Source organism: Saccopteryx leptura, chromosome 10 (genome assembly GCF_036850995.1).
Source record: "Saccopteryx leptura isolate mSacLep1 chromosome 10, mSacLep1_pri_phased_curated, whole genome shotgun sequence".
Taxonomy (NCBI): domain Eukaryota; kingdom Metazoa; phylum Chordata; class Mammalia; order Chiroptera; family Emballonuridae; genus Saccopteryx; species Saccopteryx leptura.
In genome coordinates this window covers 51,782,675-51,800,850 of record NC_089512.1, presented here as the reverse complement: position 1 = coordinate 51,800,850, position 18,176 = coordinate 51,782,675, and the positions used below count along the sequence as shown (strand labels likewise).

Below are 18,176 nucleotides of genomic sequence, written 5' to 3'. Positions count from 1 at the left end.
CACAGTACATCCCAGGGCTTTGCTTTCTTTCGTAAGCTGTAAAATGGGGATGTCTTCATACTGCTCACAAAGGCAGAGGGCTCTTAGCTGGTTCTAAAGTGCTTTCATATCCAGGAGCTACAAGAGAATGGTCGGTTCTAAGCAAAATGAGAAAGGTCAAGCTTGTCACTGGCTTCTCCTTGGCATTCTTTTTGCACTCTTTTTTGATTCTTCCTTCCATTGTGTGCTCTCACTGTCCATCCTCAGCCGAGGAGAATGGCTAACCACTCCCACACACCCAGATGTTAATGACTCAGTAGGTCCCTCTATCTGGGGTGTATTCAACTTTTTATGGAAGACTAGAGGACAGGCAAGATTTATCCAATGGGGTGAAACGTAGTGATGAAATTTCAAGCATCAATAAGTGATGTATCGGTAGGGCCATGCTTTGGGGATCTTATGAAGCTGCTAGGACAATTGCACTGCCTACTTCTCAAATGCCATTAGGAGGTTTCGAAAGGAAGGTCTAGGATGGTTTTTGAGCTAAAAGACTTACATTACTAATAACAATAAAAAGAATAATTGTGTTGGCACAGTGCTTTCTAGTTTAAACAGCTTTCTCACTTACATTTTATTTGTATTATCTTCACTTTATGGAGCAGGAAACTGAGGCTCAGTGAGGTGTAGGGACAAGCCCAGAGTACCACAGCTCCCAAAGGGTGGGGGCTGGGGCTCAAACACAGGGCTCTGACTCCAAACCACAGCCATGGACACACTCAGAAGCCTTGAGAAAGAGAAAGAGATGGAGCTTGAGAACACAGGGAGGAAAGCCTTGGCTTGGCACGAGGGTGGTGAATAAAAGTGGTTCCATTGGAATCTATTTGCTTGTATTCCATTATCCAGAACAGCCATCTTTGGAAAATAAAGAGATCCAAAGAGGAAGTAAAATAGAATTGAATGAGGATGATCCAGAAGGCCTTTTCCCAGCCAAGGGGTGAAAGCCTTGCTCATAATACTTGATGATTACACACCTCAACTCTTTCACCATATTTTCAATTACATTACATGCTCTGGAAGGTGGGTGAAAAGCAAGGGAAGAGAGAGAGAGGGAAGCTATTTCACTTGCATTAACTCAACTGAAGCATTCTCTAGGACAGGAGTGCCAAGGATCGCCCCCCCTCGGCCCCTGGTCTGAGCTGGGCATTTATGGTTCATGCACTTCGTGCAAGAGGGTACCAGCCAAAGTGCATCATAGCCTGATTTTAAATTAAAATGCTGTGACTCAAAGCCTCCTTGCCTGTTTAGTTCCAAATCTGACACGGTATAATTAGTAGAAAGAGGAAAAGAAAAACTTAAATATTTTGAAAATTGTATAAGTTAAACTTCTATAGTTACCAGAATTATTCCTACAGCATTTCTAGGTTTTGAAGTGTTCCACACCACTGTGGTGTTTTTTTGTTTGTTTTTTTCCTTTTTCCCAACCACACATAATAACACTGTGCTACAATGGGGCTTAGGTTCTTACTATCCCCTTTTCTACGTACAAATACAAGGATGCTGTGGCCAGCGGTCTTCTCGCCAACATCCTCCCGTGCCTTCAGGGGTACAGTTGGCCCTTGGCCTTCAGGTGGAAAGGCAGGGTCTCTGGGGTAGACAGGGGGGTTCAGTGAAGGGTTCCCCACCTCTAGGAGCAGCCTGCTTGGGGAACTGCCTGCCCCACCCTTCATTTAGGGGCAGACTGTTCTGGAAGGCCACAACTTCTGGAGACAGTGGGAGACTTTTTGTTTTTCTGCAGGTTAGTGGTATATTGCTTCATTTGCAGTTACTGTGGGCCTCTAAATTCTCCCAGAGAAGTCCCTGCAAATCCCACCAAATAACAGCGGGAGATGTTTGGTGGCATGGGTCTGAGGTAAATCTAAGTTTCATAAAAAGAAAAAGGAGATCCTATATACATTTAGTATGTGTGTTCAGATCTAGTATATGTATATAGATGCATAAATATATATATATACACACACCTACAGACACATACGTACATATATATGTGTATATATGCACACATACACATACACACATATTTACGTATGTAGAGAGAATAACTTTCCAGTGATGATATGCGGGTGAAGCCATTGAATATTCTGCCACAGTCTTAGGAAATACTCTAGCTGGGGCTGCTCTGCTCTGCTCTGCTCTGGACCCCTGTGTAGCCTGGATGCCAGCTGCAGGAGCGCCGGGCCCCAGCTCTGCATAGATGTTCTTTCAGGCTAGCTTCTGGCTCCTCCAGACAAGGCCAGGAGCACTGGGAAGGATGTGGGAGTCACAGAGGCCACTCTTGGCCATGGTGCTCCACAGTGGGCCAGGGCAGTGCCGCTTCATCCTGTTGGTCACATGGTGCCTGACTTGTCCGCTGAGCTGTTGGGGAACATCTTCTCAGTGGGCGTCACGGCTGGGCTACCCATGCCTGAGCTGCTGCTGCTGCTGGACCGGTGCTGGACCACTGGCCGCACGGGCCGCATAGGAGGCGGGCGCAGCTGGGCGCCAGCCAGGCGGGCAGACAGGGCTGGCTTGAAGGTGGTCATCATCTCAGTGGAGGAGCTGCTGCTGCGGCGCATGGCGGCGTCAGGGTCACGGATTACGATGGTGTGCAAGGGGCTGGCGGGCTCCGAGCTGATGGGGCCTGGCGGATTCTTCAGTGGCTCCAGGGTGTCCAGCACCACATCCGGTGCCTGCTTGACTGTGTTCTGCCTCTCAAGTTCCCGCAGCTCATGCAGAGCTGTGCTCATGGTCTTCTCGATGTCCTGGGGATGGAGAGAGCTCTGGTTAGCACACAGTCTGGTGGCCTGGGGCCCAATTCTTCCTCAGCAGCTTGTGGGCTTCTGAGGGAGGTTTCCCCAGGGGATTGATGGCTGGCATGGAGCTTTTGAAACCTCCAGGGTGCCACCAATTGGGCAATCCATGTGGTTGTGGCCTGCACACTGCCTGAGCAAGAAACTAACTTAATGAGGGCAAGTCAGACCACTGGTGAAGAAAGGCAAGCTCTGGAGTCAGACAGCCATGGATTCAAATTCTGACTCTGCCACTTCCTTGCTACATGACTTGGGCAAATTACCTCACCTGTCTGAGTCTCAGATTACAGATCATTAGAGTACAGAACTCAGGGGCTTGATGATTAATTAAATGATATGATCCCCCTGTGCTCACAAATCATGAGAATCACAAATGGCAGTGCTAACACTGAGCACCAAACCAAGCCCTTGTCACGAGTAGTTCACTCAATCCTCACACTTATAAGGTAGAAACTATCATTAAGCCCATTGCACATATGAGGAAATGGAAGCTCAGACTGGTTAAGTAACCTGCCCAAGCTCACAGAGCTAGTTAGCAGAACAGTCCCAGTCTCAACCCAGGCAGTTGGTCTCCAAAGTCCATGCCACTAACCATTATTATTTTTAAAATATTTGCCCACAGAGAAATCCCTTGAAGGTTATATATCAGAATGCTCACCCCCAAATGATGGGACTGTTACTTTTATCTCTATGTTATAATCAGAAAATATATTTTTTTAAATTGAAGTCTTAAAAAGCAACAAAAATCTTTATCTGCCTACATAATTCCTGGGAAGTTTTAATATTTAAGTTCATCAAGATGAGAGTTTTGAACAACACAGAGATTATGGCACACGCAGGACATGGGGGTGGGGGAAGAGCACTGCTTTGTCAGCCTGGGGCGGGCTCAGCCTGCCTTCTTCCCAGGAGGGGGCGCTGGAGCTGGAAGTCAGCATTTAACCTAGGAACCCTGAGCTGGGAGGTAGGGCTGGGACTTCTGAGCAAAGACTGCTCTGCCACTTGCAAGTCTCAGTTGCTCAGCACCATACTTTGCTCACCTTTTGAAAGCCCCAAGCTTACTGTAAAGATGGAATGAGGAAATGGATGTGATGAAGCTTTGTGAACTGCCAGACAGTGGTTTTTCAAGTCCCTCTTGTCAGAGCGCACAGGAAATGAGCCAGAGGAGCTGCTCAGGCTGAGTGGGGCCAGAGGCCCAGGGGCTCGGCCATTGTGGGGACATTTAGGGATACTGCTTTAAACCACTGTTGGAAGGTCTGTACTCAGCTTCAGTGACAATGATGACTATTAAGACACATTGCTCTTCTGCCCTGGGGCAAACCTGGAAAATCTACAAATCCGGTCAGACTGATGGGGTTGGAGCCTAGAGATGTCCTGGCCACCCCTCTCTATACCCACCTCCTCTTTTACCTCTTTTTCTCCTGTTAGCAGGTGGCCTAATGCCTGCCGGGCCCCCATGACGGGCTCCAATCTCGTTTTTGCTCTGTTAAAAGACTATTAATAATAATTAGCTAATATTAACATAAAGCTAACATTAGCTTTTATCCTTTGCCCCATAATACTGGCTCCTTTAAGAAGGGGCCTTTTGAGCCTCTATCCAAAAGGATCAGCTGTGGGGATTTTCTGAATAGTGGGAGAGATGGCAGTGCTCTCCCATCTTTGCTTCCTCCCAACCCTGCAGTGATAAAGTCTGCTTTTAATGCCTTACTCTGTTTAAATTAACTCCTGTATTGACACCACTTCTCTTTGTTTGCTCTACTCCAGTGTGAGCTGAAAGGTAAAACTTCGATAAATAAAATGCAATTATCGCCCCTCTCCCACCATCCCTCCCACCACCACCCCTCTACCCTGGCAGAGTGTGAGCCAGAAAGACAGAAAGCTCAGAGAAAGATCAGCTGGGTAGTTTAGGCATCAGCCTGGCATTAGTCTGAGAGGTGAGGCTGCAATCCCCAGAGTGGAGCTGAAGAGAGCTTCTGGGGGACAACAGACTGTGGGGAAAGTGAGCACTTTTCACTGCCCCCCAAATTACAGCTTCCCACTTTGGATGACAGTGTGGGAAGTTCCTCACACAGCCTTTTCACCGTGTTCACGTCTAAGTCCTATAGCAGGGGTCGGGAACCTATGGCTCGCGAGCCAGATGTGGCTCTTTTGATGGCTGCATCTGGCTCGCAGACAAATCTTTAATAAAAAAAAAATGTTAAAAAATATAAAACATTCTCGGCCCTGGCTGGTTGGCTCAGTGGTAGAGCGTCGGCCTGGCATGCAGAAGTCCTGGGTTCGATTCCTGGCCAGGGCACACAGGAGAAGCGTCCATCTGCTTCTCCACCCCTCCCCCTCTCCTTCCTCTCTGTCTCTCTCTTCCCCTCCCACAGCCGAGGCTCCATTGGAGCAAAGATGGCCCGAGTGCTGGGGATGGCTCCTCGGCCTCTGCCCCAGGCGCTAGAGTGGCTCTAGTTGCAATAGAGCAACGCCCCGGAGGGGCAGAGCATTCGCCCCCTGGTGGGCGTGCCGGGTGGATCCTGGTCGGGCGCATGCGGGAGTCTGTCTGACTGTCTCTCCCCGTTTCTAGCTTCAGAAAAATGAAAAGAAAAAAAAATATATATATATATATTATATATATATATATATATATAAAACATTCTCATGTATTACAATCCTTTCATTTCCTACCGCTCATGTTCATGGTTGCAGGTGGCTGGAGCCAATCACAGCTGTCCTCCAGGACAACACCAAATTTTTATTGGATAATGCCTAACATACACGGGTCGTTGTATGGCTCTCACGGAATTATATTTTAAAATATGTGACATTCATGGCTTTCTCAGCCAAAAAGTTTCCCGACCCCTGTCCTAGAGGATGTTTTGAGAACACAGAATTTTGGGTAACTCTATCAACTTCTTGGTATTTCCCCAACTCAGCTCCTCTTTGCCAATGCTGAGCAGGCTGGAGGCCATACAATGTCCCCTTTTGGCTATTAACATACTGTCTACCATGCTTTCCTATATCACCTCCGTCCATGATAGGAGCTCTTGAATGGCAGCTATCAAATCAGAGAGTATGTAGATGTTTGCAAAAGGAGAAAAACGGCCCTGGCTGGTTGGCTCAGTGGTAGAGCGTCGGCCTGGCGTGTAAAAGTTCCGGGTTTGATTCCCGGCCAGGGCACACAGGAGAAGCGCCCATTTGCTTCTCCACCCCTCCCCCTCTCCTTCCTCTCTGTCTCTCTCTTTCCCTCCCGCAGCCGAGGCTCCATTGGAGCAAAGATGGCCTGGGCGCTGGGGATGGCTCCTTGGCCTCTGCCCCAGGCGCTAGAGTGGCTCTGGTCGCAACAGAGCGTCGCCCCCTGGTGGGCGTGCTGGGTGGATCCCGGTCGGGCGCATGCGGGAGTCTGACTGTCTCTCCCTGTTTCCAGCTTCAGAAAAATACAAAAAAAAAAAAAAAAGAAGAAGAAAAACGCACACGGCACCCCCCCCCCCCCCAATGTATTCTTTAGGCTGGTCTTGTAAATACTCTGTGAATGAAGCTCAAAGAAATCTGGGTCATGGGGTGTGCCCTGTGCTCTTTCTTGGACATTCACAATGCACATCAACATACTTAAAGGTTCTTAATTTCTCGCAGCCAAGCCATTCAACTGTGTCCAACCAGCATTCTCCAAACTTTGTTGATCACAAAACACATTTCCCCCCCATTTAAATCCTGTGAACTAGTCTTCTGTGGGAGCTACTTTTGGAAACACTGGCCTGGACTGCATCCGATTCTTTATGCAAAGGGCTCTAGGCCAGGCCTCAGGGAGCCCACTCCGCACCATGGCTCTTGGAAGAATCTCTAGGTGGTAGTGAACGCCAGAGTGCTGCTCTCCAAGAGGACGGCCTTCAAGAATGGAAGGAAGAGCAGGTCCTCCTCTGCAGAGCCATTCCAAGGTGCTGGTCTTCAGGTGACCCTTGAGAGCAGGCATCAGGACATGGGCCCAAGCTAGGCCCTGAGGATGCACACAGAGTTCCAGCTGCTGGGTGAGCTGCTTCTGTGTTGGTTTTCCCCTGGAACCTTTCCTGGCTTACTCTAGAACACAGCCCCCAGGCTCACAACTTTCCCCTTCCCCTGGACCCAGGGATTCAAATGTCATTCTCTAAAGAATTCTCACAGCCAAGAAGGTTCTGGCTGTATCTCTTACCTTAAGTGAAAAGTAACACTGGGAATGGGGCACAAAATGGGCAACCACCCCAAATTCCAGACAGAAAAAAACTGGAAACTTTTGGAAATATGATACAACTGTCAAGAACACAGGAAAGCCAGATGTGCAAATATTAAACAACACAAACAAATTGTTTCCTAAAACATGTGCTAAACAAATTTGTTTGGTAAGTACAAAAATCACACAGCTTTCTCATTTAAATTTTTTTAAACTTACAGAAAAAACTCCCCAACAACTCTCAGTGTTTTAGAGCCTGGAACATTCTTCCCTTCCAGCTTCAGCTATTTATTCCACCTATCCTTTGTATCTCAGGCTGTACCGCATCCGCCCACCACTACCCAGGGCAGTCTGTCCCCACTAGGCACAATCCCACATTCTAGACTCTCAAAATACCATGTACCACTCTTTCAAAGCACCTGACCCACTGCCATTTCACGTTGTTATTGGTTAATGTCTTTTCTCTAAATTGTCAGCTCCACGTGGGCAGGGCCCAGGTCCATTTTAGGTCATCATTGTACTCTCAGTGCCTACCACAGTGATTGTCCACAACAGATGCTCAATCAATATCATCAGTGAATGAAATGAATGAATAAAGAGATGAATAAATGCATGCATGAATGAATAAATGAATGAATAACTCCGTTATGCCATCTTGTGGCATTACTACATCCCCATCATCTGGCCTTTCCCTGAGACAGGAGTTCCTCCTCCAGCCCTGGAGACTGAGGTGGGGGGGTCTTCAGTCTTTTCAGGATCCCTAGCCAGCAGCGGCACCCATCCAGCTTCCACTCTCTCGGAGAGGCCAGCAGGCAGACAGGAAGCCAGCTCGCAATCTTGTGTTCTGGCTTGGCCTTGAGCCTGGCATAAAGGGCAAAGTGGCTCCCCCGTTCACAAGTCCCCACCCTGCTGCCCTTCTGAGGAGTCTCCACGGGCCCAGCCTGCATTCCCGCTGGCCCTTACTTCTGCCAAGGCCTCAGCCTCCAGGGACTTGTGGTCCCCCAGGCTGCTGTGCCTGGTGGAGCCGCACGTCGACCTCATGGAGTGCCCTTCGGAGAGCGCCTTCTTGTCAGGGTAGTTGATGCTGCCGGCGCTCCCGAACGTCGCCATCCTCCGCTTCTCAGGGCTCTCGATCCTGCCCCGGGTGAGGGGGATTTTGTGGGGGCTGCTGGGGCAGGCGGCGGCCCGGGGTGGCGTGTCTATGCTGGGGCCCAGGCCCCGGGGCGGGCTGTGTGTGTCGCCCCCGCTTCGGCGCCTGGGGATGGCTGCTCCATCGGATCGTAACCGCACTCTGCAAAGGAGCCAGGGGGCAGGGGCATGGGGCAGAGGTCAACCCCCGCAATCGGAATGGGTGAGTCAACCCACAGGCCACGCACTACACACTAGCCTAGGGAGCGGTATAGTAAAGCCTCCTTCATTCAGACTCTGCGATTCCACAATAAAGCGCTGGCTGAGCACGAGGACCTCACCGGCAGGGGGCAGGCTTAGTCTGCGCACACAAAGGAATCAGAGCATTCTGTTTCCAAGCTGCAGAGAGTGGTCGTGCTAATTACACAATGAATCTTGGCAACTTGGTAAGTGGAGGCCAGGAGGATTTCAACCTGGGAACGCTTGGTGATGGTTAGCTGGGGCTCGTGATACGTTCTTAAGCAGTTCAGACATTGCCATGATGCTGAAGGGCTTCTAATTGGTCTGAAGCATTGAGGCTTGACTGTACCAAACGTGACCAGCTCCCTGCAAGCACAGGACGACCCCCCTGGGAACCGAACACAGTCCAACATTGTCATCCACCCCAATCTCCCCAGCAAAGGGCTACTTCTAGGAGGCTTTTTCCAGATCTTAGGAAACTAGTCATTCAAGAGGGAAAAGTACATCACTGAACATGGCTTGCAGGCATTTGGATGCCTTTCACCCCTCAGAGAAGCTCTGGTAGAGTGGAAAGGGGACTAGCATGTCTATCAGGAGGGTGAGTCCTTATCCCGTCTGTCACCAACTTCCCCGTGTCCTCTTTCAGACCCATTTTCTCAATCTGCTAAATGAGAATGATACTCCTTGCCCACCTCTGAGGGAGGTTCAGTGCTGTGAAAGCACTGTGAAGAAAGAAAGTCCCACCCACTGGAGATTTTGCTACATCCTAAAGAGGAAGACACTGCTGAAGGGAGGGAAGGCTGCAGTATCAAGGGGGTCAGGTGGAGGGACAGAGTGTTGGAATGGACTGTGACCAGGGGACCAAGTTCCATGTGGTCAGCAGTGCTTTAGATCTTAATGCCACCAGCCAAACCAAGCACTGCCTGTGGGTACCCCAGCAGGAGCAAAGCAGAGGTGTTGGAGATGAAGAGGTATTGGGAAAGAAAGAAGAAAGATGAGGGAAGGAAGAGGGAGAGGGCAAAAGAGGCAGCAGAAGATACGGCCCCCCTAGAAGTCAAGGAACCATGATTTGGCCATCTACCAACCCCAGCTTTCTACTCCCCCCCCCCCCCAATCCCATCACCTATCACAGTGGCTCAAGCTGTTTGCTCAACCAAATAGAGTATGCTGAAAGGAGGCACGGGGACTTCTAAAATAAATGCATAGTATAATTTCTCATTGTGACTGATTTTTTTTTAACTCTACTTGCAAGTACCCACATGTGTGGGATGATCCCATGACCTCTCCACTGGGAAAACAAAGAAAATTATATTTTGAGAATCTAATTTAAAAAGCAGCGAGAAACTCAGCATTTTTGTTTGTTTGTTTTTGTTTGTTTTGTCTTTTCCTCTGTCTCTCTTTTAAAGAACGACAGCCTTTGGACTACACCAATATGCAGAGTAAGGAGCACAGCCCCTTTGGTGGCAGAAAGGTCATATGACATATGGCCCACACATGGGGAGTGAAGAACTCAGTATAATGTGCTCCCAGAGATAAGTGGGTGGACTGGAGTGTCAATCTTCCCCACACTTGAGGGGGTGTGAGCTTTCTGTTTACATACCGCCCTTCAGGGAGGATATGAGCTTTAAATTTATAAATATAACTACTTGGGTCTTCAACAGAAAGTGGAGGAGGCATAAGAACTAGAAAGAGATTGAAACAATACTTGCCAGTTTATACTCTCTCTCTCCCCCACTTATTGTTATTATTTTGAATAAAAAGCACTGATTTGCCAATATTATATCTTTTCTCTCCCTTCTCCACACCTCCCCCCACCCCAAGGTGGATTATTTTATACCCGGCATTCTGAGGCCAGGTCCAGGGGACCCACCCAGGTGTGCCCAATGTCAACTGTGGGGAACAAGGGGCCACAGCAGCCTATTTTTCTCCCTTCTGCCCCCCTTTTTCTTCCAAATCAGATACCAACAGGCCAGGCACTAGCAGAAAAAAAATGAATCTGTGTTTCCTACCGGCCCATCACCCCCCCAAAGCCATAATCCGAGATGTGCTCTGTGGGGGACTGGAGGTCGTTTTTGGAGGAGGCCTTGTCGTCCAGCAGCGGTCCACTGCTGGCCTCGCTGTCCGCCTTTTGGCTGAGGCTGTCCGAGAAGGCGTCATCCCTGGGGAGAAGAACAGGCATGAATTGGGAGTGCCCCAGAGGACTCAGGAAGGACAGAGGTGAATTGGGGGTGTCCCAGAGAACCCAGGAAGTGCAGGGCTCCGCAGGCCTGTCTGAGGGGCTGGATCAACATACACCTCACAGTTAACTTATGCCCACACTCAGGGTGAGTCACATCCCGCTCCCTGTCTCATCGCCATGCATGCCCACGGCTGCGCTCCTAAGTCAGTTTCTCCAGCAGAAGGTCCTCCTCTGTCCCACCACCCCATGCCTACCTTCTCCTCTCCCCTCCTCTAAGTTCTTCTCTCCCAGGTTGCTGAGGGTGAGGACAAGCTAAATGCTAGAGGGTGTGTTCAAGAAATGGGGAGAAGACCCTGTAAGCTGGGCACTGAGTGCCGAGTCTCCACATGGCTCCAGGAGAAGTGGTTTAGGGCTGAGCAAGGGAGGAAGATGGTGCCGCCATCCCACCCCTCCTTACCCAAGGCTCGGACAATCATGAGTTGACCTGACCTTGTTGTAGTTACCTGCCAGCCTTCTCCACTCCCCTCTCCCTTCCAGTGCCCTGTCCCTGACCACAGAGGCCTGGGGACGTGGGAGTAGCGAGAGGGGTTTGTCTACTCCTGGACTTTTCCCTGGCTTCAGACTGTTCCCTCTGCTATCAAAACTTATGCCTTTGGCTCCTTCCCTTGAGGTCTAGCTTGGAGGCTGCTTCCTTGATAAATCAGTTCCACTTGAGCCTGACCAGTGCTCAGAGGGAGTGTGTATGTGAGAATGCTCAATGGCTTTCAGAGAATGGAAGGTGTAGACATTCTCACCTTCTGGTAGAGCTAGTATTTGGAATGCAAGGATTTTTTTTAATGCCTGAAATTATTTAAAAGAAAATAGTACCCATAGATACAGACAACAGACAGGTGGTTGCCAGAGGTCGGCGGTGCAGTGGGGGTAGGGGGTTCAGTGGGTGAAGGGACTCAAAAGATACAAACTTTCAGTTATAAAATAAGTAAGTCCTGGGGATGTAATGCATACGATGGTGACTGTAGGTAATAATACTGTATTGCACATTTGAAAATTGTTAAGAGAGTAGATCTTAAAAATTCTCATCACATATGAAAAATTTTTAATTATATGTGGTGGTGGATATTAATCAGACTCATTGTAGTGATCATTCTGCAATATATACAAATACAAAATCATTATGTTGTATACTTGAATATAATGTTGTATGTCAATTATACCTCAATAAACACATAGTACCCTATTAACTAAAAATGAAGATATAATTGCTCCTGCCCATCCCCTGAGAGTGCCACCTTGGGGGTGGGCAGCTAAAGAGGTGGTGGGCTGGCCACTGGCTACAGGGAAGGCCAGAAAGGTGGGGGTGTATGGCAAGATCCACTGGATGCTGAGAACCACGATGAGTGATGGATGCTCTGGAGGCTGTCAGGTAGGTCAGAATGGGGGCAAGGATACCAAATGCTGTCTCTGTGTACCCTGAAGTATTAGCAATTTGCTTATTTGTTCAAAGGATCACCATTTAAGGGGACCTAGTCTTACAGACGACCAAGGGTATTATATCAGGGAAAGCAGATCCCTGGCATACAACCCAGCACTTCCCTTCCTGTCATTCTAGACATCACTAATTGATTATGGTATTCTTCATAGGAGAGTCCAGCTCCCACTCACATGTCCTGTACGACTATGTATTGATGTGGGATGAGTCCATCCACGCCGTTGTGACGACCCTCCCACCAGTCCTCTGAGGCACGGTGGTACAACAGCAGCGAGGCCCCCTTCTTGAAGGACAGCTCACGTGGGGACCGCCCCACATAGTCAAACTTGGCGATGGCTTCGATCTGTTCCACTTCTGGAAGGAAAGTAAGAAGAGCATTCATAAGGTCAGCAGAAGGGCAGCCCAAGAGCCTGGCTCAGCCGGACCTGGCTTCTATGGGGCAGCACAGACTACAAGCCTGGTAAAAACAGTGTGGGCTGGGGTCAGGACACCAGGCTTCTAGGCTTAGATCTGCTCTCTCACACTGTGACCTCAGGCATCTAAGTTCCCAAAACTAAAAATGGGGGCTGACATACTCTACCCTTATTTTCCACTGCCCTTTTTGTACACCATTTTAAAAATACTTATTAAAACAAAGTTATAAGAAATTTTCTTTCCTTCTACCCCTTAATACAAATTGTTTCCATTTTTCCATGAACTGTTTCCCTTTGTCCACTTATAACACTTTTAGTGGTTCTTACCTTTTGAGAAGTTAAACAGATAGTATATGTGGACTCCCAACTATGTAAACTGTTGTACACATTTTTACGGGTTCCTAGAACTCTTTAAGGTTCCTCAAAGCTCACCATTATGGACTGAACTGTGTCCCCCAAAATCCATGTGTTGAAGCCCTAACCCTCAATGTGAAGGGCTCTGGGGATAGGGCCTTCAGGAAATAACTGAAGTTAAATGAGATCAGAAGGGTGGGGCCCTAACCCCACAGAACTGGTATCCCTCCATGAAGAGGAGAGGGTGCCAGAGATCTCTGTCTCTCCCTACATGTGCACAGAGGAAGGGCCATGTGAGGAAGCAGAGAGAAGGCAGCTGTCTACAAGCCACGAAAAGAGAGCTCTTGAAATTCTACAGACTCCAAAAGTGTGAGGAAATAAATTTTTATTGTTTAAGCCCCCCAGTCTGGGATATTCTGTTAGGACAGCAGAGCTGACTAACACACCCATCCACAGACTTCATGTTGTGGGGGACAGTTCTTACTGGGGCCATACCTCAAGCATTCCTCTTTGCAAACACACATTTACCCATCAAACATTTACTCTTCTCTGGTCAGTGACAGACCCTGACTGGGTTCGACAACAAGGATATGGCTCTTGCCCTGTGGCACTCCTACTGACCAGCTTTGTCACTTCTTGTCTGGACCGTAGGCAGGTTACATAACCTCTGTACACCTCAGCGGCCTTATCTGGAAGGGTTGTTAGGAGGATTCAAAGATAATGCATGATAAGTAGCACAGTACAGACATATATTAGGTATTCAGTTGATAATTGTTCTCATGATTATGATTAAAATTACTAATGGCGTTAACCTATGGGGTAGGCCAGACAAGAAATATAAACTGCAGAGAGTTCAAGTGGCTGGCCTACAACCGCACAGCCAGTGACTCTTGGGGAGGAGACTACATGGGGAGCAGAAAAGGTATGCCCATGATTGATTTAACCTGTTATAGGTTATACCCTAAGAGGTGCCCATACTTGATAGAAAAATATATATAAGTATTAATGTATTTTAAAGCAAGCACAAAGATGTTTAACATTATACAAATATCCTGACCAGGCAATGGTGCAGTGGATAGAGAGTTGGACTGGGACACAGAGGACCCAGGTTTGAAACCCCAAGGTCGCTAGCTTGAGTGCAGGCTCATTCGGCTTGAGCATGGACTTACCAGCTTGAGTGCAAGGTTGCTGGTTTGAGTGTGGGATCATAGATATGACCCCATGGTCGCTGGTTTGAGCCCAAAGGTTGATGGCTTGAGGCCCAAGGTCACTGGCTTGAGCAAGGGGTTCAAGCCAGTGTAGCCCCCCCCCCCCAATCAAGGCACATATGAGAAAGCAATCAGTGAACAACTATGGAGCTGCAATAAAGAATTGATGCTTCTCAAAAAAAAAGAATTGATGCTTTTCATCTCTCTTCCTTCCTGTCTGTCTGTCCCTATCTGTCCCTCTCTGTCTCTCTCACACACAAAAATACAAAAAACAATTATACAAATAATATGTGTAGATATATTAAATTCTAATAGAATAAAAGAGTAATAAAAGTGACCCCTGCTCTCACTAACCTGCAGATACTTTCTTTATGCTGAGCGTCCATGGGACTCCCTATCTGCTCCGTTCCTGGTGAAGTATCTGTATCTGTCTGTCCAGCCGTCTACCTGTCCATCATGGATATAAGGCCAGAACACCTGATTTTGCCGGTTTTTAGCTGTGTGACCTTTGGCAACTTAGTTCTCCTTTCTAAGCCTCAGTTTCCTCACCTGTAGAATGGGAATGAAAAGTAATAGTACCTATGCCTTATAGGGTTGTTATGAGGATTAAATGAGCTACAGTACATAAAGTGCTTACAACAGTGCAGGCATATAGTTAATTCACATGAGAGTTAGTTGTTACCAGAGCTGATGCACTTTTAAGGGCCAGGGCAGTATGGAAGTCAAAGAGCAGAGTGAGCAAGCCCCTTTGTCCATCTCCCCCACTAATCCCCATCATACACATGTACTAGGGCTCTCTCTGTAAGTGCTGGCTCAGGATGGCTGTGTCAGCGCCCCCATGAAATGCAGCTGTCTTTGGATGTACACATCCTCGGTGCCTGGGACAGCCTTCTGCAGAAAATGGGCCTCAGATAGTTAAGTCAGCTTTTCCCAGCTGCCTCCCTGACAAATGTCTTTAAATGTTCTCCTAACACAGTTGATGCAAAATGACAGCATAGCTAAATGGGTCAAATAACTTAGATCTTGACTCAGAGTCACCTCTGGAAAGTGGGGAGATCTCCGTCCTTTCTCTGCCCCATCTCTGCCCCTGCCACCCAGCCATGTGCTAGCACTGCCTGCTTAGCTGCAGAGAACAAAGAGACCAGAGGGTTTGCAAGACCAGGAGCTTCACCCCAGGGGCTTCTGTGAGCTGATTCAACTGAGAAAGAAGCTGACCCAAGAAAGATTCAACTGAGAAAGAAGCAGGTTTGCTCCTCCAAGGTTGGCTCCTGCTTGGAGGAGCATGGAGGGACTGCCTTGGGTTTCCAGTTCCTGTCTTTCTATGCCCAGAGCTTCCAGCAGTCACTGGGGGCAGTCTGGTGCTGGGAGGTGGGGATGAGGAGGCAGAGGAGGAATGGAAAATGTAAGAGAGAGAAAAGAAAAAAAATGAAAGAAGCAGAGCTGAGCCACAGCTGAGAGTGAATGCATGTGTTTGCAGATGTCATTATGTAAGTGTGTGTGGTAGGAAGAGTAATAATAGCTATCAGTTATTAAGAAATCTATTATTTGGGTTTGTCATACCTAAATTAGAATATGCGATTCTCCCCCCTACCACTCTCCCACACACCCCTCCCCAAACTGACTTCATTCCCTCACCATCCCTATTAGGACATAGAACCACCTTGCTCACTCACTCAGGCCAAAGCCTTGCAGTTGCTCTTGAATGTCCCACATCTAATCTGGCACAACCCCTGCAAGCTGTCCCCAAGTTTGACCAGTCTCACCACCTCCGCTGCCACTGTTGTCCCTCTACCAGGCCTTCTCACCTTCATTCTTACCTGGGGAGCCACTGCTCCCCACAGCAATCAGAGGGATCTTTGAAAGTCATAAATCAGATCATGAAACTCTCTTGTCCAAACTCCTCGGAAGGCTTCCCACTGTGCTTGGAACAAAACCAAATGTCTTCACATGGTTCCTGAGGACTGCCATGCTCTGGGCCCCAGAGACCTCTGCAGCCTTGTCCCTTCCTCTCAGTCTGCCCCGGCCTCACAAGCCTTCCTGATGTTTCTCCTCCAACACTATATCACAACATTTTTCAAACACAAAGTAAAGCTGAAAGAATTTTTCAGTGAACATGCATATACTCACCCAAATTCTACTGTTAATTAGTTTTATCACACAACTATCTATCCATCTTATTTTCTTAATGAATTTTTAAAATAAGTTGTAGATATCAGTACACATTAACCCTAATCACAACAGCAAACACATTCACAGAGCCTTCTCAGTGCTTTTAAAACAGGCTACACTTTTCCCTGCCACAGGGCCTTTGTACTTACTGCCTCTTCTTGGGATTTTTTTCTCCTGGATCTTTGAATATATTCACATTCAACAAATATTTATTGACAACTGTCTGTTACTCCCTAATTTCAGTCAGGCCTGTTCTCAAACATTATTTTCTCAGGAAGGCCTTTCCTGACTACCCATAACTGCAAAAGCAAAAACTGTCAAATCACTCCAAAACCTCTTGCTTTAATCTTCTTCACAGCTCTTCTCACAACCTGAACTTCTGTATGTGCGTGCACACATGCACATGCACATGGGGTTTTCTAACTTGTTTACTATTGATCTTTCCAATTACAATGTGAGCTCCATTAGGACAGGGGTTTTATTTTATTTCCTGCTATTTCCCCCCTTCTAGAACAATCCCTGGAATGAATGGGCAGTCAATGCACACTGGTGACTTGTATAGAACAAATTAAACTTTTATTATGTACTGAGTGTTCTCCTTATATTATCACATTTAATCCTCACAACAACATTGGCAGCATTATCCTCATTTTACAGATAAGGAAACTGAGGCTGAGTAGAAATGATGTGTCACACGAGGCGTGAGTCAAACCAGTAGAGAGTGATGAGCTGATAACTAAGCCTCTCTAGGTATCATTAATAAAACTTCCTGGTGTTTTTTAATTTTCTGTATTTATTGATTTTAGAGAGAGAAGAAGGGGAAGAGGGAAGGAAGAGAGATGGAAAGCGAGGAAAAGGTGAGGGGGGAGAAAAGACAGAGAGAGAGACAGAAAGAGAGAGGAATTGAACCTGCAACCTTGGCATATAGGGACAACGCTCTAACCAACTGAGCTACCCAGGCAGGACTGCCTTCTTGGTGCTTTTCAAACATGCCAAGTTAACCGCTGCCCAGGATCTTTATATCTATGCAATATAAATATGAATATATGTCTATACCACGTTGTATGTTTGATATTCACTCACCTCCTGCTAACTGTTAGGGCGGTCATGCCAGTGAGCGAAGCAATGGGAGGCCAGCCCTTGAGCTTAAGGAGAGGCTGAGGACTGTTACAGGCAGGGCCTGGCTGGGGTCACACTTCAGAAAAGTCACCCAGGAATGCAGCAGTTGCAGGGTTGGGAAAGGACTGGAAGGGAGAGGTTAGAGGCAGCAGCAACTCAGTGGCTGTTTCCAAAACCCAGGAGCTTGACATGGAGATGAAGACACCTTGGAACTTTCCTTTCATTTCAGAATGCGAAGGCCAAGCATTTTACAAGTCTCGTTCTCATCATCCTTCTCTCCCCACCACCTGATGGGAAACTCCAACGCCCTTCTCTAATGATGCCACATCAGAGAACAGTTTTAGGTCAGGAACTCTGCCTGTATAGGACAGGAGATGGCGCCATTCCTCTCAATACCACCTCACTGCCCCACCTAGCCACCCCCACCCCTACACTGCCTCTGAAGAGAGAATCCTGATTTCATTCACTCACCGGAAGAGAGAGGCCACTGTCACCATGTTAATTTAATGTGCCTTCTCTTCTCTCATCTTCCTTGCAACTAAAGGGATGAAGTAACCTGGGGCCTGTCCATAGGGTTTGGAAAGCAGTGTGGCAGTTCCCTAAATGATTAAACATAGAGCTACTATATGACCCAGCAATTCCACTCACAGGTATACTCAAGAGAAACAAAAACCTGTCTGTACAAAAACTGTACACAAATGTTTATAGCAGCATTATCATAATCACCAAAAAGTGGGAACAACCCAAATGTTCATCATCTGACAAATGGATAAATAAAAGGTGGTTTATCCATACAATGGGATATTATTCAGCCTTAAAAAGAAACAAATTGCCTGAACAGGCGGTGGTGCAGTGGATAGAGCGTCGGA

General features: G+C 47.7%; 1 protein-coding gene across 4 annotated transcripts in view; it reads right to left on the bottom strand.

Annotated features, from left to right (window-relative positions):
* Nucleotides 1-1,040: 1,040 nt before the first annotated feature.
* Nucleotides 1,041-18,176, bottom strand: part of SRGAP3 (SLIT-ROBO Rho GTPase activating protein 3) — a 259,881-nt gene continuing 242,745 nt past the window's right edge. For 3 of the 4 annotated variants that reach the window (XM_066352028.1, XM_066352029.1, XM_066352030.1), the window contains 4 exons: nt 12,218-12,398; nt 10,386-10,535; nt 7,972-8,299; nt 1,041-2,777 (listed from right to left, as the gene is read on the bottom strand). In XM_066352028.1, coding sequence (XP_066208125.1) covers nt 2,364-2,777; nt 7,972-8,299; nt 10,386-10,535; nt 12,218-12,398 — 1,073 coding nt within the window. In that variant the 3' untranslated portion in view covers nt 1,041-2,363. The remainder of the gene's footprint in view (nt 2,778-7,971; nt 8,300-10,385; nt 10,536-12,217; nt 12,399-18,176) is intronic. The other variant, XM_066352031.1, reaches the window with a different exon arrangement.